The sequence below is a fragment of the Oncorhynchus masou genome, chromosome 21 (genome assembly GCF_036934945.1).
Source record: "Oncorhynchus masou masou isolate Uvic2021 chromosome 21, UVic_Omas_1.1, whole genome shotgun sequence".
Classification (NCBI taxonomy): Eukaryota; Metazoa; Chordata; class Actinopteri; order Salmoniformes; family Salmonidae; genus Oncorhynchus; species Oncorhynchus masou.
In genome coordinates, this window is record NC_088232.1 from 8,276,400 (window position 1) to 8,302,957 (window position 26,558).

The 26,558-nt window shown below is 41.7% G+C and overlaps 1 protein-coding gene across 1 annotated transcript; it reads left to right on the plus strand.

Moving 5' to 3' along the window:
• The first annotated feature begins 7,328 nt into the window (after window positions 1–7,328).
• Window positions 7,329–8,432, plus strand: LOC135507321 (neuropeptide Y receptor type 2-like). The gene has a single exon (XM_064926885.1). It carries the CDS (start codon window positions 7,329–7,331, stop codon window positions 8,430–8,432), a length of 1,104 nt encoding a protein of 367 aa, XP_064782957.1.
• The last annotated feature ends 18,126 nt before the right edge of the window (window positions 8,433–26,558 follow it).

Consider the following 26,558-nt stretch of genomic DNA (forward strand, 5'->3'; position numbering starts at 1 on the left):
TACATAGCAAATGTTCAGTTTTTCCTGAAAGAATCTTTGTGTAGGAGAAATCGCTCCGTTTTGTACATCACATTTGGCTACCGAAACGAACCGAAAATTCAGTCACCAAAACGTCAAACTTTTTCCAAATTAACTCCATAATATCGACCGAAACATGGCAAACGTTGTTTAGAATCAATCCTCAAGGTGTTTTTTCACATATCTCTTCATTGATATGCAGTTCGTGGAAGCCTGCTTTCCCCTCAGAATCGCATGTAAAAATACCAGCAGCTGAAAATGACGCACCAATTTCGACGGAGGACACTGGGCGGACACCTGGAAAATGGAGTCTCTTATGGTCAATCTTCCAATGATATGCCTACAAATACGTCACAATGCTGCAGACACCTTGGGGAAACGACAGAAAGGGCAGGCTCATTCCTCTCCCATTCACAGCCATATAAGGAGACAATGGAAAACGGAGCCTCAAAAATCCTGCTGATTTCCTGGTTGCCGTTTCATCTTGGTTTTGCCTGTAGCTCCCGTTCTAGGGCACCCACAGACAATATCTTTGCAGTTCTGGAAAATTCAGAGAGTTTTCTTTCCAAAGCTATCAATTATATGCATAGTCGAGCATCCTTTTGTGACAAAATATCTTGTTTAAAACGGGAACGTTTTTCATCCAAAAATGAAATTGCGCCCCCAGAGTTTCAAGAGGTTTTAATAGAACACGCTTAACCCTTAATGTATTTGTCAGGGTTACGCCCCCTCTCTGTCATTAGCGCGTTTCATATAATCTCCCCCTCCCTCGCTCTCTTGAAACTGTCCACAGAATATGCGCTCCTTCAAAGGAGTCCACAGCATGCTCGTCTTGTTGCGCGCCTACCTCTTTGTGATCTCCAATCAGTTAGTTAGCGGCTTGGTGTGTAGCTTCCTAAATATGTCTATGTACAATACAATAAATATGTGTTGATATCACAGACAAAATGCTGTAACTTGAAAAAGGGCAGTGAAAGTGCAGGGCGCCAACAGAAATGTCATAATTAAAATTCCTCAAACATACAAGTATTTTACAGCATTTTAAACATAAACTTGTTGTTAATCCCACCACAGTGTCCGATTTCAAAAAGGCTTTATGATGAAAGCACACCATCGGATTATGTTAGGTCAGTACCTAGTCACAGAAAAACACAGCCATTTTTACAGCCAAAGAGAGGAGTCACAAAAAGCATAAATAGAGATAAAATGAATCACTAACCTTTGATGATCTTCATCAGATGACACTCATAGGACTTCATGTTACACAATACATGTATGTTTTTTTCCGATAAAGTTCATATTTATATGCAAAAATCTTAGTTTACATTGGCGCGTTATGTTCAGTAATGTTTTGCCTCCAAAACATCCGGTGATTTTGCAGAAAGCCACATCAATTTACAGAAATACTCATAATAAACATTGATAAGAGATGTGTTTTACATGGAACTGTAGATAAACTTCTCCTTAATGCAACCGCTGTGTCAGATTTCAAAAAAACTTTACGGAAAAAGCACACCATGCAATAAACTGAGTACAGCACTCAGACACAAAAACAAGCCATACAGGTACCCGCCATGTTGTGGAATCAACAGAAGTCAGAAATAGCATTATAAATATTCACTTACCTTTGATGATCTTCATCAGAATGCACTCCCAGGAATCCCAGTTCCACAATTAATATTTGTTTTGTTCGATAACGTCCATAATTTATGTCCAAATACCTCCTTTTTGTTCGCACGTTTAGTTCCAAAATCCAAATTGATGACGCGCAGGCCAAACAAAAAGTCAAAAAGTTCCATTACAGTTCGTAGAAACAAGTCAAACGATGTATAGAATCAATCTTTAGGGTGTTTTTAACATAAATCTTCAATAATGTTTCAACCTGAGAATTCCTTTGTCTGTAGAAATGCGATGGAACGCAGGTAACTCTCACGGGGGCGCGCCAGAGTGAGCTTGTGGCACTCTGCCAGAGCCCTGACTCAATCAGCTCTTATTCCCTCATCCTTCACAGTAGGAACATCAAACAAGACTGCTGACATCTAGTGGAAGCCTTGGGAAGTGCAATATGACACTGTAGACACTGTATATTGGATCGGCAAACGTACAAACCTCAGATTTCCCAATTCCTGGTTGGGTTTTTTCCCAGGTTGCCGCCTGCCATATGAGTTCTGTTATACTCACAGACATCATTCAAACAGTTTTAGAAACTTCAGAGTGTTTTCTATCCAAATATACTAATAATATGCACTTAGCTACTGGGACTGAGTAGCAGGCAGTTTACTCTGGGCACCTTATTCATCCAAGCTACTCAATACTGCCCCCAGTCATAAGAAGCTAAATTCATGTTAAAAGACTGATATATTTGGTATTTTATTAGGATTCCTGTTAGCTGTTGCAAAAGCAGCAGCTACTCTTCCTGGGGACCACACAAAACATAACATAATACAGAACATAATTAGACAAGAACAGCTCAAGAACAGAACTACATACAGAAATACTGATAAGTTGCTAAGAACCATTCAAAATAACTGTATTTGACAAAAACTGGTACAACCAAATTCCATGTAGTCTATATAAAAGGGCACTTAATTTAATATCATAATATAAATTCAATATGACTGCACAATGTCTACTTAAAATATTAAAGCAACGCAAAAGGGCCTCATTTCGTGGAATGACCCAGGTAGCTTACCCCCGGGATATCTTTTGGTGTCTTGTTTGTTTGAACTGGAAATGGATCCGAAATCATTTATAAGGCATAGCCTTTCTCCCTTGAGGCAATGTTTATTTCTGTCAGGGTAATACTGTCATTCAGAGCGCTTCATCATCTCCGCCTCCCTCTCGAAACTGGCCACACATAAGATGCGCTCCTTTCAAGACAGGAGTCCACAGCGTGCGCTGCGCTCTTCTCTTGTTGCGCACATTCCTCGTAGAAAAAAAGCGGGGGAGTTTTGCCAATATATATCACCGTTCAGTTAGTCAGCCGCTTGTTGTCTAGTTTCCTAGATATGTCTACTACTTGACGTGCGATACAATAAAATGTATTGATATCTAGGACATGTGGTGATTTAAAAAAAATGCTGCAACTTGAATATAGGGAATTATTTAATGTTAATTTGAAAATACTAATAAGCTGATGAGAACCTTTCAAAAGAATGTTTTGACAAAAAGGGGTACCATCTGAAGTATAACGAATGCGTCTGTTGCGGATCAAGGTGAGTGGATTATTCTATAGCAGCTACATGCTGATGGAAAAATATGATGTTTAGTTAAGAATTCAATCAAATGTATTGCCTATTTAATGCTAGATATTTTCTGTAGGCTACAACTATAATATTGATATCACATCTACAGCATCCCCAACTTGTAATCTAAGGGGGGGGGGATCAGTGCCATGAAAGATTTCTTATGTCATATTTTCGAACCTTCTGTAGGTTGTAGACGAATGCAATTGAAGTAGGAACGTCGTAAAATGCCTATGACGTGAGACATGAATTCCTCATAATCATTTGAAAAAAAATGTTGTGAATGATTTCCAAAGTAGACTTCCAAAGTAGACTTAGTCTATTTCTTGGTATACCATGCAGGATGCCAGTATATCAACTCTTTATCATTACTCTTCATTCTGATTCAGTTGTCACAGGAAGCAATATGAATGTTTGGTATGAGTTCCAAGTAATGTGCTATTATGAATTGACATGGGAATGGGAACAAGTGACAATTAAATGTTGTCGGCCAAAAAGTATTCATGCAGGACTGTTTAAAATCCCACGTTCACTCCCAAAATGAAATGAATTGATATTAATATAACCTTTATTTTAACAGGCAGGTCAGCAGATCCTAAGAATAGGTCATAAGAACAAATTCTTATTTACAGACACCAGGACATGCTGCTCATTAATGCCCCTTACACTCGGGAAATGGGCCCATGTGGATAGGGCAACATTTGAAATGTTTCTAACAAAATAACTATAAAAAGCTTGCTTATGCATGACCAAGGTAGCAATTGAAAGATAACATGTTGGAGATTATGGCAAAACTACCAGACCAAAAAGGTTGAGGTCACAACAGTTCACGTGACACAAGACTGAATCCAAACATTACACTTTGGATTTGATGTGCATTTTAACTTCACTGTACTTTTCACAGCATTTGTCAATAGCAAAATCTGAAAGTACTCTGGATACATTCAGTAACATAATAAGAACATTCAGTGCATTAAACGATTACAAGGGTTTGAGTGAGAGGTTTAACTGGTGTCTGCAAGTGGCCACACACCACTTCAAACTGTGCACAGCTCCTAGTTAATTTCAAGGCACTTGACTCAAGGAAAGAGCCTTCAACTATGAGATGCTTTTTTTGAGCTCTCCTAGCTTTGCCACTGAGGAACTGAAGCAAGCACACATGTAGTTTTTTGTTTGTTTGGAACACAGATCTGTGCCCCCCACCATCAGATGGGCATCATTTGAAAGCTTGCTTTTCACAATACAACAAACATAGGCTCATTCTCTTCAAGCCAATCCAGGGTTAAACGCATATCATCCTTGTAACTGTGGATTGAACATAGCCACCATAAAACGTTAATTCTGTAAATGACACGAGTTCTCAAATATGGAAATGTGAACTGCACATATGGATTCATGGGTGTGGTTTGCTTGTATGACATCATGGGTATTTATTATAATCCTCAAAGTCTTGTCTTTCATAACACATCGGCTCCTCTCAATTTACAGCATTTCCCTCACTCAGAGAACAACAAATGTGCAAAAGTAGCCCAATTAGGACGAGGGCATCTTCTTGTCGCACGCTGAAGTTTATAACGGCTGTCAGTCAAAACCCATACAGCACTGTGAAGCGGAAAACCTGAGCTCTGACATCATGTATAGCATGTTACTGTACAGTCACTGCATCCCAATTTAGACACTTATCAATGATAGGCTACACTATGATTACCACAAACAAGACATGATCTCGGAACAATAAGAGTGACAAATACTGGTTACAGGCTACTACTACCTTCGGGTTTTCACTGAGATTTGTTTTATGATTTTCCATATGTTTCCCATGCAGGCTATACATAATTTGATAGTCCATTTACATCTACACTCAATTACCAAAAGTATGTGGACACCTGCTTGTCGAACATCTCATTCCAAAATCACGGGCATTAATATGGAGTTGATCCCCCCCTTTGCTGCTATAACAGCATCCACTCTTCTGTGAAGGCTTTTCACTAGATGCTGAAACAATGCTGTGGGGACTTGCTTCCATTCAGCCACAAGAGCATTAGTGAGGTCGGGCACTGATGTTGGGCGATTAGGCCTGGTTTGCAGTCTGTGTTCCAATTAATCCCAAAGGTGTTCGATGTGGTATAGGTCAGGGCTCTGTGCAGGCCAGTCAAGTTCTTCCACATCGATCTTGACAAACAATTTCTGTATGGACCTCGCTTTGTGCACGGGGGAATTGTCATGCTGAAACAGGAAAGGGCCTTCCCCAAACTGTTGCCACAAAGTTGGAAGCACAGAATTGTCTAGAATGTCATTATATGATATAGCGTTAAGATTTCCATTCACTGGAACAAAGGGGCCTAGCCAGAAGCATGAAAAACAGCCCCATACCATTATTCCTCCTCCACCAAACTTTACCGTTGGCACTATGCATTGGGGCAGGTAATGTTTTCCTGGCATCCACCAAAACAAGATTAGTCCGTCAGACTGCCCGATGGTGAAACGTGATTCATCACTACAGAGAATGCGTTTCCACTGCTCCAGAGTCCAATAGCGGCAAGCTTTACACCACTCCAGCCGACGATTGGCATTGCGAATGCTGATCTTAGGCTTGTGTGAGGCTGCTCGGCCATGGAAACCCATTTCATGAAGCTCCCGACGAACATTTATTGTGCTGGCGTTGCTTCCAGAGGAAGTTTGGAACTCGGTAGTGAGTGTTGCACCCGAGGGAGGACAGATGATTTTTACGCGCTTCAGTACTCGGCAGTCCCGTTCTGTAAGCTTGTGTCGCCTACCACTTTGCGGCTGAGCCGTTGCTGGTCCTGGATGTTTCTAATTTACAATAACAGTACTTACAGTTGACCGGGGCAGCTCTAGCAGGGCAAAAATGTTTGCAAACTGACTTGTTGGAAAGGTGTCGTTTGTTGAAATTGTTTGTTGAAAGTCACTGAGCTCTTCAGTAAGGCCATTCTACTGCCAATGTTTGTCTATGGGGATTGCAAGCCTGTGTGCTTGATTTTATACACCAGTCAGCAACGGGTGTGGCTGAAATAGCCAAATCCCCTAATTTGTTCACATATTTTTATTTATTTATATATAGTGTATTTAAACCTATAGCGGTTGATCATCAAAGTGCAACAGTATGATACAGGAAGAGCAATCCCCTGCAGCAGTGTAGGTAATCGTATTTACAGCTATATCGCCTTTACAGCTACAATAACATGACTGTGTTTTGTTGACCGTGTTAAGGCCCATATAAAGCTGGTAAAAAAAAAAAGTTACAGTTCATCCCCTTCTACTTGGAACAAGCTATAAAAGGGCATGAAATTGCAGGAGCTCGTCTCTTTGAATGAATTTAAAGATAGTTTTTACCCTATGGTTTAAAGTGAAGTGGGGGGATATCAATGTTTTCAACCCTAGATGCGCCACACCTCCTCAAAGCATCTTGCATGCTCAATGTGTAAATGTATGTTTTTTAAATGCAGTGCTTTGTGTGTTATGTTGTAAATGTATCTGACATTTTGTGTATTGCTATGTTATCCAGGTGTCTCTTGTCGAATAGATATTTAATCTTACCTGGTAAAATAAAAGGTAAAATATCAAATCTATAAATATATACAGTATTGAGACAAACTAGGTTTGTCAGGTGATCCTTATTACAATGTGCTGTAAAACAACCGAGTGAGAACACAAGTCATATTTTATTCAGTGGCTTGGGGGTGAGAGAAAAAAATTGAAAAAAGGTTGTTGGAACGATTGTTATTTATATGCTGCGAAATTTAACTAGTCTCCGGCTGCGAAATTCAACTAGTCTCTGGAGTCCGATGAATCACTGTGATAGGCCCAGCTCATGTCTTTGCCCTGCCCTCGATGTTGCGGAAGATATTGTATGTATATGTCACAGGTATGCCTCACACGAGGCTAGCAGCTTGTACAAGGGTCAATGACATCATTCACTGCAGTCTAAAATATGAGCAGGCAAGAAGCTTTAAAAATGTTTTTAAACAAATGTACGTCCTCTGTCAAAATGACCTCCCTCCTCTTTGTTGCAGAATTTTTGAGGCCCGGAGGGGAACGATACCAATGGATGCTGAAAGTCAAGTAAACATAACTCCAATGGAGGATTGGGCGAATTCTTCTAGACTTGCTTGTGAATTCTCAAACTGCCGCAACAACAACTTTCCAGACCTGGAGGACCGCACCAAGCTGGTGGGAGTGCAAGTGATCCTCATCTTGGCTTACAGCACCATCATACTGTTCGGAGTCATCGGAAACTCCCTGGTGATATACGTGGTGTACAAGTTCAAAACTCTGCACACCGTCACCAATTTTTTCATCGTGAACCTGGCTGTGGCGGATCTGCTAGTGAATACTCTATGTTTGCCCTTTACTTTGATCAATACTCTCCATGGGGAGTGGAGGTTTGGCCAGGCATTGTGCTTCATGCTGCCCTTCTCCCAAGGCATGGCCGTGCACGTTTCCACCATCACGCTCAACATCATCGCCCTGGACCGCCACCGGAGCATCGTCTACCACCTGGAGACCAAGATGTCCAAGGAAATGTGCGCCGCTGTCATCATCATGACGTGGGCCATAAGCGCAGTCCTGGCCAGCCCGCTCGCCATCTTCCGGGAGTACGGGACGTTTGACCTTTCGCCCGAGCAGTCCATTCAGGTTTGCACGGAAAAGTGGCCAGGGAGCGGCATGGACGGGACCATCTATAGTATCTCCATGCTCCTGCTCCAGTACTGCCTGCCGCTGGCCATCAACTCCTTCGCTTACATCCGCATCTGGAGTAAGCTGAAGAACCACGTGAGTCCGGCAGGGAGGAACAACCGCCACCAGCGCAAGAGGAAGACCACTAAGATGCTGGTGATCGTGGTGGTGGTGTTTGCAGTGAGCTGGCTGCCTCTCCATGCCTTCCAGCTGGCCATTGACATTGACAACAGTGTCTTGGAAATGAAAGACTTCAAGCTGCTTTTCACCATGTTCCACATCGTGGCCATGTGCTCGACCTTCGTCAACCCTATCCTCTATGGGTGGATGAACAACAACTACCGGGCTGCGTTTCTGTCTGTGTGTAAGTGCAGCCAACCTGTCAATTCTGGGTCGAGGAACATCATGAGCAGAAAGACACTGAGGGAAAAAGACATGAGCGATACAGATTTCAAAGCGACTAAAGTCTGAATTCATCATATCAACTGATGATGTCTGTTCTGTGCAACCTACTGTAAGAGTGAATTATGGATAAAACATTTAGCTTTTTTACATTTGTCTATTGTCAAAAGGTTCAGTGAAGAACCAAGTGTGTTCAAAATGTGTAAATGATCAATTTCATGCAAGTGCCAAATGCATTGCTGAATTGTGCCATTGACATTTAAGAGCTTTTGAAACTGCTGTTTAAAACTTGCTGTTTTGACATGCTTCTTACAACAAACTATTTTGGCCACATGCAAGTGTTGATATTTAAATGCTGATTGTGGGACGAAAATGTTACATTGCCTTTGTGAATGCTACCATAGTAAATTATGTTGATAATTAATGTTCAGGTATTTTTCTTTCCAAATGGATTCCTTATTTTGTTAGATGTGCTTTAATCACAAGCTGAGGTGTAAAACAACACATTAGTTCATAAGGCAGGTTGTCATTTACTGACACCTAATAGTTGTAAACTCAGCATGGAATGACAAACTGACTAATCAATTTAAGTGCTGACATTTCCAAATTCAAATCAAATCAATTTTATTTGTCACATGAGCCGAATACAACAGGTATATAGACCTTACCGTGAAATGCTTACTTACAAGCCCTTAACCAACAATGCAGTTCAAGAAAGAGTTAAGAGAATATTTACTAAATAAACTAAAGTAAAAAATCAAAAGTAACACAAAGTTGTATAACAATAACGAGGCTATATACAGGGGGTGCCGGTACCGAGTCAATGTGCCGAGGTACAGGTTAGTCGAGGTCGTTTGTTCATGTAGGTTGGGGTCAAGTGACTATGCACAGCTAATAAACAGCGAGTAGCTGCAGTGTAAAAACAATGGGAGGGGGGTCAATGTAAAATGTACGGGTGGCCATTTGATTAATTGTTCAGCAGTCTTACGGCTTGGGGGTAGAAGCTGTTAAGGAGCCTTTTGGACCTGGTGAATCCAGGTGAATGCTATGATCCCTTATTGATGTCACTTGTTAAATTCACTTCAATCAGGAAAGATGAATGGAAGGAGGCAGGTTAAAGAAGTATTTTTAAGCCATGAGACAACTGAGACAAGGATTGTGTGTGTGCCATTCAGATGTTGAATGGGCAAGACAAAACATTTAAGTGCTTTTGAACGAGGTATGGTAGTAGGTGCCATGCGCACCGGTTTGAGTGTGTCAAGAACTGCAATGCTATCAAGAGTGGTCCACCACCCAAAGAACTCCCAGCCAACTTGACACAACTGTGGGAAGCATTGAAGTCAACATAGGACAGCCTCCCTGTGGAACGCTTTCGACAACTACTAGAGTCCATGCCCCGACCAATTTGAGACTGTTCTGAGGGGAAAAAAGGGGGTGCAACTCAATATTAGGAAGGTGGTCCTAATGTTTTGTACACTCAATGTGTGTTGCAGCTCTGGCACAAACTAATATATATACGCTATATTATTAGACAGTCCACGAGAGATCCGGATCCCCTCCCTCGCCTTTAGTGGCAGCAAACTGTCTACTTACCGATAGTGTATGTCCTCACTATATTTCTGGATCATTTAAGAGGCTGCCCTTTCTTCCTGTTTCTTAGTCCATCACCACTGTTGTATTGCGGGGGATCGGTTCAATGCCTGTTTTTAGTAACTCATTCATGGGCCTTTCAGCACGTAAGCCAATAACGGTTTATCAGGCTGTCGAAAGTTATCGACCTGCAGCTTACAGAGAGCGGACCTGGGGGAGCTGCCCCCGTTCTAAATCAAGTCTGGAGGACATGAGCAACGGGGTTTAAGACGCATGTCATTTCCCTTTTGATTCGGTCTCTGTTCACCATGGAATTACATTAGGGTGCAAACAGTGAAGTTGATGACTTACTGCTCGGCTCTCCACCCATGTAACATTTTGAAGTCAAAGTTGATGAACCCATGGACAGAATGGGAGTCATAGGCTAGTATGAGTATATGTGAAAACAGCATCAATATCAAAAGGCCCATTTGACATTTTCTCATGACAGATAAAAAAAAAAAGTTTAAGTATTTGATGACATCACATGCTGACCGTAGCATGAAATAACAGTATCAGTTACATCACTGAAAGAATTCATGCCTGAAGGTCAAAAATTTCCGGGACACATCAGAGAAATTAGTATTGATTCTGTCAAACAATGGGGGTTGTTACTTTCTGAAATGACTAAATAGACTAAAGTTGGCAGGAGTAGCTAAGTATAAGTGTCCTGATGACAACAACACCTTACAACTGTCTTTCTGCCAGGCAGACGGGTAACGGACAAGAATGAAAGCCTCAAGACATGATGAGATGTGAGTCATGAGTCGTACAGTCCCACAAAGCCCTCCACTGATTGACATGGCATGGCTAGCAGGGTATACAGAGGGACAATGTGCTCACCTGCCATCTGTGTAACCATAAGAATTTAAAGGGGGTGGGGGGGGGGTCACACTTTACTTGGATAGTCCATCTTATACTATCAACAATCAATCTACTGATAAGCAACTGCTTGCTAGGGCTACGGTTAGGGTAAGGGTTAAGATTAGGGCTAGGGTTAAGGTTAGTAGATAGTTAGTTGACATGATGTAGATGTTCTACAGACTATCCAAATAAAGTGTTGACTCAACGGGTGGGTTTCCATCGGACTTATTGGGTCTTTGGGTGCAAGACAGCAAACACTGATGCTAGGCCTGACTATAAACAAGGGAATCCAATGTAAAACCTCGCCAACTGGATTGTAACGTCCAGTGCATGCTTATTAGCTGTGTTAGTATGAATGGTGCATACAGCAGACTACATACTACCACCAACATAAACTGTGTGGACCCCTTCAATGTTTGGTTAAACCATTTTTTTTTTGAGGTCTAATAGATCCTAATAGAGAGGTGGCTCAACAACAACTGGATACAACAACTCCCCTCACTGTCCAAAAATATCCTTACCTTCTCCAACTGAAACTACATGGGGCATGGGCTGCACCCCAGCCACAAATAGAGCCGGGATGATACCCGTATCGCAATATTTTTTAGATGGCAAAAATTCAAACATGAGGCAGATCAATCTCTTTGGTCCTTTGAAAAACTTCTGTATGAATGAATGAATTACATTTTATTTGTGTGTCGAATCGCCAATTGGCAACCGTCCCTTATGGGATTAAGTGACACATAAACAAACATTACAATAATTCACCGTGGTAATAAAATGCTAATTCTTCTTCTAGTGTTCTCTGCATTGCGCATCGCATAAAGAGTGAAAAAATGTCAAGTACAAATCTATACAGTGCCTTGCGAAAGTATTCGGCCCCCTTTTGCCACATTTCAGGCTTCAAACATAAAGATATAAAACTGTATTTTTTTGTGAAGAATCAACAACAAGTGGGACACAATCATGAAGTGGAACAACATTTATTGGATATTTCAAACTTTATTAACAAATCAAAAACTGAAAAATTGGGCGTGCAAAATTATTCAGCCCCTTAAGTTAATACTTTGTAGCGCCACCTTTTGCTGCGATTACAGCTGTAAGTCGCTTGGGGTATGTCTCTATCAGTTTTGCACATCGAGAGACTGAATTTTTTTCCCATTCCTCCTTGCAAAACAGCTCGAGCTCAGTGAGGTTGGATGGAGAGCATTTGTGAACAGCAGTTTTCAGTTCTTTCCACAGATTCTCGATTGGATTCAGGTCTGGACTTTGACTTGGCCAACACCTTCTTCCAGAATGGTCCTGTATTTGGCTCCATCCATCTTCCCATCAATTTTAACCATCTTCCCTGTCCCTGCTGAAGAAAAGCAGGCCCAAACCATGATGCTGCCACCACCATGTTTGACAGTGGGGATGGTGTGTTCATTGTGATGAGCTGTGTTGCTTTTACGCCAAACATAACGTTTTGCATTGTTGCCAAAAAGTTCAATTTTGGTTTCATCTGACCAGAGCTCCTTCTTCCACATGTTTGGTGTGTCTCCCAGGTGGCTTGTGGCAAACTTTAAACAACACTTTTTATGGATATCTTTAAGAAATGGCTTTCTTCTTGCCACTCTTCCATAAAGGCCAGATTTGAGCAAAATACGACTGATTGTTGTCCTATGGACAGAGTCTCCCACCTCAGCTGTAGATCTCTGCAGTTCATCCAGAGTAATCATGGGCCTCTTGGCTGCATCTCTGATCAGTATTCTCCTTGTATGAGCTGAAAGTTTAGAGGGACGGCCAGGTCTTGGTAGATTTGCAGTGGTCTGATACTCCTTCCATTTCAATATTATCGCTTGCACAGTGCTCCTTGGAATGTTTAAAGCTTGGGAAATCTTTTTGTATCCAAATCCGGCTTTAAACTTCTTCACAACAGTATCTCGGACCTGCCTGGCGTGTTCCTTGTTCTTCATGATGCTATCTGCGCTTTTAACGGACCTCTGAGACTATCACAGTGCAGGTGCATTTATACTGAGACTTGATTACACACAGGTGGATTGTATTTATCATCATTAGTCATTTAGGTCAACATTGGATCATTCAGAGATCCTCACTGAACTTCTGGAGAGAGTTTGCTGGACTGAAAGTAAAGGGGCTGAATAATTTTGCACGCCCAATTTTTCAGTTTTTGATTTGTTAAAAAAGTTTGAAATATCCAATAAATGTCGTTCCACTTCATGATTGTGTCCCACTTGTTGTTGATTCTTCACAAAAAAATATAGTTTTATATCTTTATGTTTGAAGCCTGAAATGTGGCAAAAGGTCGCAAAGTTCAAGGGGGCCGAATTCTTTCGCAAGGCACTGTATGTAATAATAAATAAGGTTATCCAAACAAGAATTATATCTCTAGAGCAGTACAATAATGTACATACATACACACTGTATATATACGCATTTTTACATAACATAGAAATGGAAGGCATTTGAACCCAGTCTGGCACAAAGAGAAGATTCTTATTTATTTTATTTATTTCACCTCTATTTAACCAGGTATGCAAGTTGAGAACAAGTTCTCATTTACAATTGCGACCTGGCCAAGATAAAGCAAAGCAGTTCGACACATACAACGACAGAATTACACATGGAGCAAAACAAACATACAGTCAATAATACAGTATAAGTCTATATACGATGTGAGCAAATGAGGTGAGATAAGGGAGGGATAGGCAAAAAAAGGCCATGGTGGCAAAGTAAATACAATATACCAAGTAAAACACTGGAATGGTAAATTTGCAATGGAAGAATGTGCAAAGTAGAAATAAAAATAACGGGGTGCAAAGGAGCAAAATAAATAAATAAATAAAATACAGTAGGGAAAGAGGTAGTTGTTTGGGCTAAAATATAGGTGGGCTATGTACAGGTGCAGTAATCTGTGAGCTGCTCTGACAGTTGGTGCTTAAAGCTAGTGAAGGAGATAAGTGTTTCCAGTTTCAGTGCTTTTTGTAGTTCGTTCCAGTCATTGGCAGCAGAGAACTGGAAGGAGAGGCGGCCAAAGAAAGAATTGGTTTTGGGGGTGACTAGAGATATACCTGCTGGAGCGTGTGCTACAGGTGGGAGATGCTATGGTGACCAGCGAGCTGAGATAAGGGGGGACTTTACCTAGCAGGGTCTTGTAGATAACATGGAGCCAGTGGGTTTGGCGACGAGTATGAAGCGAGGGCCAGCCAAAGAGTATGAAGCGAGGGCCAGACAAGCCTATACACGATCTTTATACACACGTGCATTTACCACATAGAAGCTGAATATTTTTTACAATTTAATTATAGGTAGCCCTTTTTCTTTTATTCCAGACTTTCCCTAAATATTCCGCAAACGTAAATACACAATGGACAAAAAAGCATTCAGTTTATCCTCATCGCTCAGCCACATAATGCCATGCCAAGGTATATCTGGTGTGCTTTCTGGAATAAGTTGTGGTAGAAAGGGCAATAGAGGATCAAATGAGTTTCATTCTCTATTTCTTCGAGGTCACAGTAGTTACAGTCTTCCTCTTCCATTTCACCACAATACCTGTTTAAATAAGCAGACAATATCCCTGATCTGACCTGTTTCAATAAGCAGAGACAATGTCCCTGATCTGACCTGTTTCAGTACGCAGAAGCAATATCCCTGACCTTACCTGTTTCAATAAGCAGAGGCAATATCCCTGATCGGACCTGTTTCAGTACGCAGAGGCAATATCCCTGATCTTACCTGTTTCAATACGCAGAGGCAATATCCCTGACCTTACCTGTTTCAATACGCAGAGGCAATATCCCTGATATTACCTGTGCACATAGCAATCTCTTGCTTTTAGGTAGGTTATACATAATATATCTCTCTCACAAACAAATTCACCGTTAATTTAACAAAAGGTTCTCAATTTGGGTCTATAATTAATCTCCTCCACCCATATTTTTTCTCCCATATTGCATCATATCTATGTCTCCCTTAATTTGGTTTTGGTACAGATGTTCACAGTCAGACTGTTGAAAAAGGTCAGATGTTTCAGTTGCCCAGGCTCCCCCTATGGATAGATCCCACTGAAAAACGTCTATAGTATCTCCATGCTCCGAGCTATTCTGGCAGTTGGCATATCTAAGTCTATTCCAAAGTCTCACCATGCATGCCTTCCATCTCACCTCACAGGGTTCCCAGTGCACGTGTGGACACCTAAAAAGTAATGCACAGCTCTGTTATGGACATGTTCATTTTAAAATACCTCTTAGCACCCCACACTCCTGCTGAATAGTCCAGAACAGGACACACGCATGTCTAATACAGTTTAGAATACGCAGCGTAACCAATATCTTTCAGTGGTTTTGTTTTTCCTATAACTCCCCCAAGAGCTCTACTCGCTGAGTCGGCCAGGGCAGATGGTCCGTGTAGAAAGGTAAAATGTTCATCAATAAAAATTCCAAAATATTTATAATTGCTAGTAAACTCAAGAAAGAAACTGAAAAACACTTCTCTTAGTACCTGGTTTCTAAAAGTCATTATCTGTGTTTTTGTCTGGTTGATCATGAGTCTCCATCTTTTACACCAACAGACTAATAACATGTTCTGCAGGTCTTGTTCTGTTTCTGCCATCAAAATAATATCATCAGCATACAAAAAGATACTTAGCATTTCATCATCATATCTTACTCCAATATTTAACTGTTTAATTTCTTTTGCCAAATCATTTATAAACATAGCAAACAAAGTCGGTGATAAGGCGTCTCCTTGTTTTATACCCGAGGTTGTGGGAAACCAATCTGTACGAGATTAATTAACACGCACACAAGCAATTGGTACTTTGTGAAGAGACTGTGGATAACGTGATCAAATTTCCCATCAACCCCGGTCATTAACCTGTTGAAACTCTAGGGGCGCAATTTCATTTTTGGATGAAAAACGTTCCCGTTTTAAACAAGATATTTTGTCACAAAAAGATGCTCGACTATGCATATAATTGATAGCTTTCGAAAGAAAACACTCTGATGTGTCCAGAACTGTAAAGATATTTTCTGTGCGTGCCCTAGAACGTGAGCTTCAGGCAAAACCAAGATGAGACGGCATCCAGGAAATGAGCAGGATTTTTGAGGCTCTGTTTTCCATTGTCTCCTTATATGGCTGTGAATGCGAGAGGAGTAAGTCTGCCCTTTCTGTCGTTTCCCCAAGGTGTCTGCAGCATTGTGACGTATTTGTAGTCATATCTTTGGAAGATTGACCATAAGAGACCACATTTACCAGGTGTCCACCCGGTGTCCTGTGCCGAAATTGGTGCGCAAAAGTCAGATGCAAGTATTTTTCCATGGAATTTATAGAAGAATGCAGGCTTCCACGAACGATATATCAATGAAGAGATATGTGAAAAAACACCTTGAGGATTGATTCCAAACAACGTTTGCCATGTTTCGGTCGATATTATGGAGTTAATTCGGAAAAAGTTTGACGTTGTAGGTGACTGAATTTTCGGTTCGTTTCGGTAGCCAAATGTGATGTACAAAACGGAGCGATTTCTCCTACATACAGACGCTTTCAGGAAAAACTGCGCATTTGGTATGTAACTGAGAGTCTCCTCATTGAAAACATCTGAAGCTCTTCAAAGGTAAATGATTTTATTTATTTGGTTATCTGGTTTTTGTGAAAATGTTGCGTGCTAAATGCTACTCAAAATGCTAAGCTAGCTTAGCATACTCTTACACAAATTAGTCAATTGCTATGGTTCAAAAGCATATTTTGAAAATCTGAGATGACAGTGTTGTTAAGAAAAGGCTAAGCTTGAGAGCAGGCGCATTATTTTAATTTTATTTGCGATTTTCAGAAATCGTTAACGTTGCGTTATGCTAATGAGCCTGAGGCTTTAGTCACGATCCGGGATGGGGAGATTCAAGAGGTTAACCAACTATAGGCTGAGATATCCCTATTTACAAAATCAAAAGCTTTCTGGAAATCAATGAAATGCAAAAGTAGGCTTCTCTTCGTGTAATCTATTTCTGATTACTGTACAGACAGAGAAGATATTATCTATACAGGCTCTGGATTTACATAAAACATTTTGTTCTTCCACCAGAATGTTCTGATCCTCCAAAAGGTCATTATTGTTGAGGATGGATGAATATAAGTTTATTAAGTACGGTTGATAAATTATACCTCTATTGTTCAGTGGCACGCTCAGGTCATTTTTTGAAGATTTGGGAATGGGATTCAATATAGACTTATGTAAAGTGGATGGCAGTATAATGTACTCAAAACAAATTTGGAGCAAATCATGAAAGACGTCAATTAATTTAGGGGATTTTAAAACTTCCTTAGGCAGTTCATCAATGCCAAACGCTTTCCCATTTTTTGCAGCGTCAATAACCTTAACTTCTGCCACAGACCGCTCCTCATTTAAGTATGGGTTACATACAGTAGCAGTCAAAAGTTTGGACAAACATACTAATTCAAGGGATTTTCTTTATTTTTACTATTTTTTCATTGTAGAACAATAATGAAGACATCAAAACTATGTAATACCACATATGGAATCATATCATAACTCAGCAACAAAACAAAAAAAGTCCCATTTTCAGGACCCTGTCTTTCAAAGATAATTAAGGTCACAGTTATGAAAACTTAGGACACTAAAGAGGCCTTTCTACTGACTCTGAAAAACACCAAAAGAAAGATGCCCAGGGTCCCTGCTCATCTGCGTGAACGTGCCTTAGGCATGCTGCAACGAGGCACGAGAATTGCAGATGTAGCCAGGGCAATTGCAATGTCCGTACTGTGAGACGCCTAAGACAGCACTACAGGGAGACAGGATGGACAGCTGATCGTCCTTGCAGTGGTAGACCACGTGTAACAACACCTGCACAGGGTCGGTACATCCGAACATCACACCTGTGGGACAGGTACAAGATGGCAACAACCACTGCCCGAGTTACACCAGGAACGCACAATCCCTCCATCAGTGCTCAGACTGTCCGCAATAGGCTGAGAGAGGCTGGACTGAGGGCATGTAGGCCTGTTGAAAGGCATGTCCTACCAGACATCACCGGCAACAACGTCACCTATGGGCATAAACCCACCGTTGCTTGCCAGACAGGGTTGGCAAAAAGTACTCTTCATTGACGAGTCGCGGTTTTGTCTCATCAGGGGTGATGGTCGGATTTGCGTTTATCGTAGAAGGGATGAGCGTTACACCGAGGCCTGTACTCTGGAGCGGGAACGATTTGGAGGTGGAGGGTCCGTCATGGTCTGAGGTGGTGTGTCACAGCATCATCGGACTGAGCTTGTTGTCATTGCAGGCAATCTCAACGCTGTGCGTTACAGGGAAGACATCCTCATTCTGACATGACCCTCCAGCATGACAATGCCACCAGCCATACTACTCGTTCTGTGTGTGATTTCCTGCAAGACAGGAATGTCAGTGTTCTGCCATGGCTAGCTAAAAGCCCGGATCTCAATCCCATTGAGCACGTCTGGGACCTGTTGGATCGGACTGTGAGGACTAGGGCCATTTCCCCCAGAAATGTCCGGGAACTTGCATGTGCCTTGGTGGAAGAGTGGGGTAACATCTCACAGCAAGAACAGGCAAATCTGATGCTGTACATGAGTAGGAGATGCACTGCAGTATTTAATGCAGCTGGTGGCCACACCAGATACTGACTGTTACTTTTGATTTTGACCCCCACCTTTGTTCAGGGACACATTATTCCCCTTCTGTTCGTCAGATATCTGTGGAATTTGTTCAGTTGATTTCTCAGTTGTTGAATCTTGTTATGTTCATACAAGTTTAGTAAGCAAAAAAGTGTTAAACAAATCAAAATATATTTTTTATTTTTGAGATTCTTCAAAGTAGCCACCCTTTATCTTGATGACAGCTTTGCACATTCTCTCAACTAGCTTCATGAGGTAGTCACCTGGAATGCATTTCAATTAACTGGTGTCCCCTGTTAAAAGTTCATTTGTGGAGTTTCTTTCATTCTTGATGCATTTGAGACAATCAGTGATGTGTTGTGATAAGGTAGGGGTGGTATACAGAAGATAGCCCTATTGGTAAAAGGCCAAGTCCATATTATGGCAAGAACAGCTCAAATAAGCAAAGAGAAACGACAGTGCATCATTACTTTAAGACATGAAGGTCAGTCAATTTCAGTCACAGAAAATTTCAGATGCAAAAACTATCAAGCGCTATGATGAAACTGGCTCTCATGAGGACTGCCACAGCAAAGGAAGACCCAGAGTTACCTCTGCTGCAGAGCATAAATTAATTAGAGTTACCAGCCTCAGAAATTGCAGCCCAAATACATGCTTCACAGAGATCAAGTAACAGACACATCTCAACATCAACTGTTCCGAGGAGACTGTGTGAATCAGGCCTTCATGGTCAATTTGCTGCAAAGAAACCACTACTAAAGGACACCAATAATAAGAAGAGACTTGCTTGGGCCAAGAAACACGAGCAATGGACATTAGACCGGTGGAAATCCGTCCTTTGGTCTGATGACTCCAAATTTGCGATTTTTGGTTCTAACCGTCGTATCTTTGTGAGAAGCAGAGTAGGTGAATGGAGGTTCTCCACATTTGTGGTTCCCACTGTGAAGCATGGGGGAGGAGGTGTTATGGTGCTTTTCTGGTGACACTGTCTGTGATTGATTTAGAATTCAAGGCACACTTAACCAGCATGGCTACCACAGCATTCTGCAGCAATTCGCTTTCCCATCATTTGTTTTTCAACAGGACAATGACATACCTCCAGGCTGTGTAAGGGCTATTTGACCAAGGAGAGTGATGGAGTGGTGCATCAGATGTGGGAACTCCTTCAAGACTGTTGGAAAAGCACTCCAGGTAAAGCTGGATGAGAAAATGCCAAGAGTGTGCAAAGCCATCAAAGTCATCAATGCAAAGGGTGGCTACTTTGAAGAATATCAAATATAAAATATATTTTGACTTCGTTTCACACTTTTTTGGCTATTACATGATTCCATATGTGTTATATCATAGTGTTGATGTCTTCACTATTATTCTACAATGTAGAAAATAGTCAAAATAAAGAAAAATGAGTAGGTCTGTCCAAGCTTTTGACTGGTACTGCATAAGAGGGTTCTAACATTGTATTTTCCATTTTAGTTCTCAGGGAACATGTCTTTACACAATTCTTCCTCCAAATATGCCCAATTTTCATTACCCGAGAACAAACTAGCAAACCTTCTCCCATTCCTTAAGTACCTGTGTAACATCAGAGTTCGTGGCCAACAGAAAATATCATAAATAAAAGAGAATGATCAGGAAGTCTACTTTTCTCTCTCCAATTAAGTCAAAACATCCACATTCTACAACCATCTGTGGGGGTAACACCTTAAATTACAAACAAGTTTGGAGACAGTTGTGGAGGGTAACTATATAGTCCACCACAGCTTTTTCTTTGCCTGATATGGATGTAAAGTTATCGCTTAAGGGGAATATCCTTCCATTAATGATATACATTTTAGAGTCTCGAAGGAATTCTAATAGGGTTTCCCCATGATGACTAACAAAGTCATCCAAAGCAACACGCGATGGAATTTCATTAATATAATTTATATAGTCATCTAACCTCCCAATTCCACTGTTACGACTGTTAAGATCCCCACATATGTAAAATATTGTGTGCTTTAGCTTAAAAAAGAAAGAAATTGTGACTCTGGATAACGATGTTTGTTTCCAACATTAGGGCTGTTTTCCTAAAGAAGTTAAATCCGCTTTGTGTTTTGTTTTCCTGCAACATTACTAACGAGTATCGTAATACTTGTATCGTCCCGGCCCTAGCCACAAATTGCCTTGACATGCCATTTATCTAAAAACTATTATAAATGATAAATAACACTGACAAAATATTTTGAAAAGCATAATATAATCAGAGAATTAAAATCTGTACAGTGCATACGGTACATGACCTTGTGAAGGGCATATTGTTGGTAAAGTGATGCAAAGAGCTCTACGGTAGGCTACAGTATGCTTCACCTCTCCTGACCCCTCGTGGTATGGGAGGTAGAGGTCAACATCCAGTCTGCCTGGCCCACTAATCCAGCTTCAGCCTCATTCATTCTGATTGATGATGTTTTTGTACCTCTGGGCTCTCTGCTCCTCCTCCTCGAAACGCTTCCTTATATGAACAATTGCCTCTCTGCCTACACAGTCCAAAGAAGAAGAAAGAAGAAGTCTTTCAAGACATACAGTGGGGCAAAAAAGTATTTAGTCAGCCACCAATTGTGCAAGTTCTCCCACTTAAAAAGATGAGAGGCCTGTAATTTTCATCATAGGTACACTTCAACTATGACAGACAAAATGAGAGAAAGAAAATCCATAAAATCACATTGTAGGATTTTTAATGAATTTATTTGCAAATTATGGTGGAAAATAAGTATTTGGTCAATAACAGAAGTTTATCTCAATACTTTGTTATATACCCTTTGTTGGCAATGACAGAGGTCAAACGTTTTCTGTAAGTCTTCACAAGGTTTTTCACACACTGTTGCTGGTATTTTGGCCCATTCCTCCATGCAGATCTCCTCTAGAGCAGTGATTTTTGGGGGCTGTTGATGGGCAACACGGACTTTCAACTCTCTCCAAAGATTTTCTATGGGGTTGAGATCTGGAGACTGGCTCGGCCACTCCAGGACCTTGAAATGCTTCTTACGAAGCCACTCCTTCGTTGCCCGGGCGGTGTGTTTGGGATCATTGTCATGCTGAAAGACCCAGCCACGTTTCATCTTCAATGCCCTTGCTGATGGAAGGAGGTTTCCACTCAAAATCTCACGATACATGGCCCCATTCATTCTTTCCTTTAAAAGGATCAGTCGTCCTGGTCCCTTTGCAGAAAAACAGCCCCAAAGCATGATGTTTCCACCCCCATGCTTCACAGTAGGTATGGTGTTCTTTGGATGCAACTCAGCATTCTTTGTCCTCCAAACACGACAAGTTGAGTTTTAACAAAAAGTTCTATTTTGTTTTCATCTGACCATATGACATTCTCCCAATCTTCTTCTGGATCATCCAAATGCTCTCTAGCAAACTTCAGACAGGCCTGGACATGTACTGGCTTAAGCAGGGGGACACGTTTGGCACTGCAGGATTTGAGTCCCTGGCGGCGTAGTGTGTTACTGATGGTAGGCTTTGTTACTTTGGTCCCAGCTCTCTGCAGGTCATTCACTAGGTCCCTCTGTGTGGTGTGGTTCTGGGATTTTTGCTCACCGTTCTTGTGATCATTTTGACCCCACGGGGTGAGATCTTGCTTGGAGCCCCAGATCGAGGGAGATTATCAGTGGTCTTGTATGTCTTCCATTTCCTAATAATTGCTCCCACAGTTGATTTCTTCAAACCAAGCTGCTTACCTATTACAGATTCAGTCTTCCCAGCCTGGTGCATGTCTACAATTTTGTTTCTGGTGTCCTTTGACAGCTCTTTGGTCTTGGCCATAGTGGAGTTTGGAGTGTGACTTTTTGAGGTTGTGGACAGGTGTCTTTTATACTGATAACAAGTTCAAACAGGTGCCACTAATACAGGTAACGAGTGGAGGCCAGAGGAGCCTCTTAAAGAAGAAGTTACAGGTCTGTGAGAGCCAGAAATCTTGCTTGTTTGTAGGTGACCAAATACTTATTTTCCACCATAATTTGCAAATAAATTCATTGAATATCCTACAATGTGATTTTCTGGATTTTCTTTTCTTATTTTGTCTGTCATAGTTGAAGTGTACCTATGATGAAAATTACAGGCCTCTCTCTTTTTAAGTGGGAGAACTTGCACAATTGGTGGCTGACTAAATACTTTTTGCCCCACTGTAGTTATGAGCTCCAGGACGACTAGTGGCGATGTCTCTAATAATCGTATACAAAAGACACAGTAGCTAGATGTTCAAACATTATTTTGCATTCGGAATGACCTTGAGTGAAAATGAATAACCTATTCAATACACCTGAATTAAATGACAAACTGTAAAAATGCACTCTTTTTAACCTTACCTACAGGGCCATCCAGCATTTCTCTGGTAATAGGGCTGCTGTTCAGAGGCTGCCTTGGACTCTCTTGCTGCCTGGCTCCACTATCACTACCATCAGTCACTACATGTGACCCTGCTAATATCCTGGTACTGGCGACGGGGCTCCTCTCTCTCAGCTGCAGCGAGATGCTACTGCTGAGCTCGATGTACTCCTGGTGGAGCTGCCGCACCTCCAGCTGAAGCAGGTCTTTCTCCTTCTGCACCGTGAGCAGGCAGCTTTCCAATATGGCCTGTTCTTCCCTCAGCTGCTTGGCTCCGTCCTCTGCCTCCTCGCCCCTCTTGACGCTCTGTTTGAGGTTCTCTCGTAGTGTCTTGTTCTCCTCTTTGAGATGGGCCATGGCGCCCGACGTGGCCTTGAGCTCTCTCCCTACGCTGTCCAGGATGCGTTCGGCCGGGTGTTTTCTGCCCGACGAGGCCGGAGTGCTGCCGTCCCTAGTTGTGCTCCCCTCAAGGGAGCTTCTCCTCCTGGCCCCCAGCCGATGGAGCTCGGGCCAGCTCATATCCAGCTCATTCGTGAGGTGGCTGACCTCCCTTGCCAGCGAGGCCATCCGGTCCTCCAGCTGCCCCTTCTCCTGGGTAAGCTGGGTGCAGAGATTGTTGGCCCTCTCCAGTTGAACCCGCACCTTGTTGTCACTACCACCTTCTTTAGGCTCCTGAGCCATGCAGTGATCCCTGGATCTCTCCCCTGCCTGGCTCCCGGCCTCAAGGGCATCGACAAGCCTGTGGTTCTCTGCAGCCTGCTGCTTGTTGAGCTTATCCAGAGTTTTATTCGAGGCTTTGAGGTCCTCATACTTTGGGAGGATCCTCTTAAGCTCGCGGACGCAATCTTTGCAGTAGTCCTCTGTCTTCTGCAGCTTCCTCTGCAAGTCCTGTTTCTCTTTCTCCAAGTAAACACACCTGTCTTCCAAGGACAGGCTCTCCATTTTGAGCATCTCTCTAATCCTAGTCTCCTCGATCTTGGATGGTGTATCTTGCCTCTGACTTTCTGGGTATGTTTTGGCCATGTTGAAAGTGATAGGGTGCGTAATGAGTTTGGAGGTGGGACTGTGAGTGTGACCACCAGGCATTTTCTGTGAATTGTTGCCACTCGTTGAGCCTGAGACATTGTGATTGGTCGAAAATGGGCGGTCTTCTGCCATGTTTTCTCTTATCTTCTTGTTGAGGCTGAGGTTGTCCTCCTCCAGTGATACCAGAGCATTTTTCAGTCTGTCCACTGTATTCTCCAAATCGAATATCATCTCAGATTTGTAATCTGCTCCGAGAGCTCGGTCTCCTGAGCCACTACGTCTCGGGGAGCAGTCAGAGTCGAAAGCCCTCTGTGAATGCCTGTAGGATGCTCCATGCATCTCTGATTCATTTGTTTCTTTCATCAATGAAACATTGTTCAACTTTTCTGAAGATATCCCTGATTTGCTGTTACAGTTATGAAGAAGAGGCTGCGTTTTCTTCACATGCTGTGAAACTGGTGTGGTCCACTCATTCTGAAACGAGTGCAAGGAATGAGTGAGAGCCGTGTTGCTTTCATTTAACCATGAACCATATAGTCAATAATACAATATTCTTGTGGGTTTAACACGGATTTGTACATATAGATGAAGTCTGAAGTTTACATACACCTTAGCCAAATACATTTAAACTCAGTTTCACAATTTCTGACATTTAATCCTAGTAAAAAAAATCCCTGTTTTAGGTCAGTTAGGATCACCACTTTATTTTAAGAATGTCAAATGTCAGAATAATAGTTGAGAATTATTTATTTCAGCTTTATTTCTATCATCACATTCCCAGTGGGTCAGAAGTTCACATACACTCAATTAGTATTTGCCTTTAAATGGTTTAACTTGGGTCAAACGTTTCAGGTAGCCTTCCACAAGCTTCCCACAATAAGTTGGGTGAATTTTGGCCCCTTCCTCTTGACAGAGCTGGTGTAACGGAGTCAGGTTTGTTGGTCTCCTTGCTTTTCAGTTCTGCCCACAAATATTCTATAGGATTTAGGTCAGGGCTTTGTGATGGCCACTCCAATACCTTGACTTTGTTATCCTTAAGCCATTTTGCCACAACTTTGGAAGTATGCTTGGGGTCATTGTCCATTTGGGAGACTAATTTGCGACCAAGCTTTAACTTCCTGACTGATGTCTTGAGATGTTGCTTCAATATATCTACATAATTTCCCTGCCTCTTCATGATCCCACTTATTTTGTGATGTGCACCAGTCCCTCCTGCAGCAAAGCACCCCCACAACATGATGCTGACACCCCTTGTGCTTCACGGTTGGGATGGTGTTCCCTCGGCTTGCAAGCCTCCCCCTTTTTCCTCCAAACATAACGATGGTCATTATGGCCAAACAACTATTTTTGTTTCATCAGACCAGAGGACATTTCTCCACAAATTACAATCTTTGTCCCCATGTGCAGTTGCAAACCGTAGGCTGGCCTTTTTATGGTGGTTTTGGAGCAGTGGCTCCTTCCTTGCTGAGCGGCCTTTCAGGTTATGTCGATATAGGACTCGTTTTACAATGGAAATAGATTATTTTGTACACGTTTCCTCCAGCATCTTCACAAGGTCCTTTGCTATTGTTCTAGAATTGATTGAAGGATGAACCAGACTTGTGGAGGTCTACAATTTATTTTTCTGGGGTCTTGGCTGATTTCTTTAGATTTTCCCATGATGTTAAGCAAAGAGTCACTGAGTTTGAAGGTAGGCCTTGAAATACAGCCACAGGTACACCTCCAATTGACTCACATTATGTCAATTAACCTATCTGAAGCTTCTAAAGCCATGACATAATTTTCTGGAATTTTCCAAGCTGTTTAAAGACACAGTCAACTTAGTGCATGTAAACTTCTGACCCACTGGATTTGTGATACAGTGAATTATAAGTGAATTAATCTGTCTGTAAACAATTGTTGGAAAATGTATTTGTGTCAAGCACAAAGTAGATGTCCTAATCGACTTGCCAAAACTATAGTTTGTTAACAAGACATTTGTGGAGTGGTTGAAAAACGAGTTTTAATGACTTCAACCTAACTGTAATGTGAACTTCTGACTTCAACTGTAACGTAAACTCACATAAACTCGTACATCACCCTGGTCCGTACATTTGCCCTTATTTTAGAGCCCCAAAAACGTAATACTTCCAGATCAACTGTAATGTCAGTACCATTGTAAAGCACAATTTCTCCCCTTTCCAACAGAATCAATTACATGACCTAAACGCTGCCTGTTTCTGCATAATTCAAGCATGCAATGAGCCCCATCGGGGATTTAAAAAAAATGGCAGGTGGGGAAGCAAAACTAATGCGTGATAGTGAGAGATGTTATGTGGGAAAATTTCACTTGATCTGTCCAACATATCGCCTCTAAAATGTAAATAAAACACTATAAAGTGTTTATATAATGTGTCATTATATACCTATTTGAAGGTTTGTGTCAAACTTGAATCAGGTTTTTAGGGCGGTGCTAAAGTGATCTTAGAAGTAAACAGCGGCTTTGAGAATGATGATCGCATGCAATGATGACGCAAAATATGACTAGGTATCCCCCCCTTACCCGTCACTGTCCATTATTTGTTTTTAAAGGATGATAGAAGTGCTACACGTGGTGGAGAGATTGTAAGACAAATTGTTGCTTTATGCTTGCTGTACGTTACGACATGACACGTCAAGATGTAA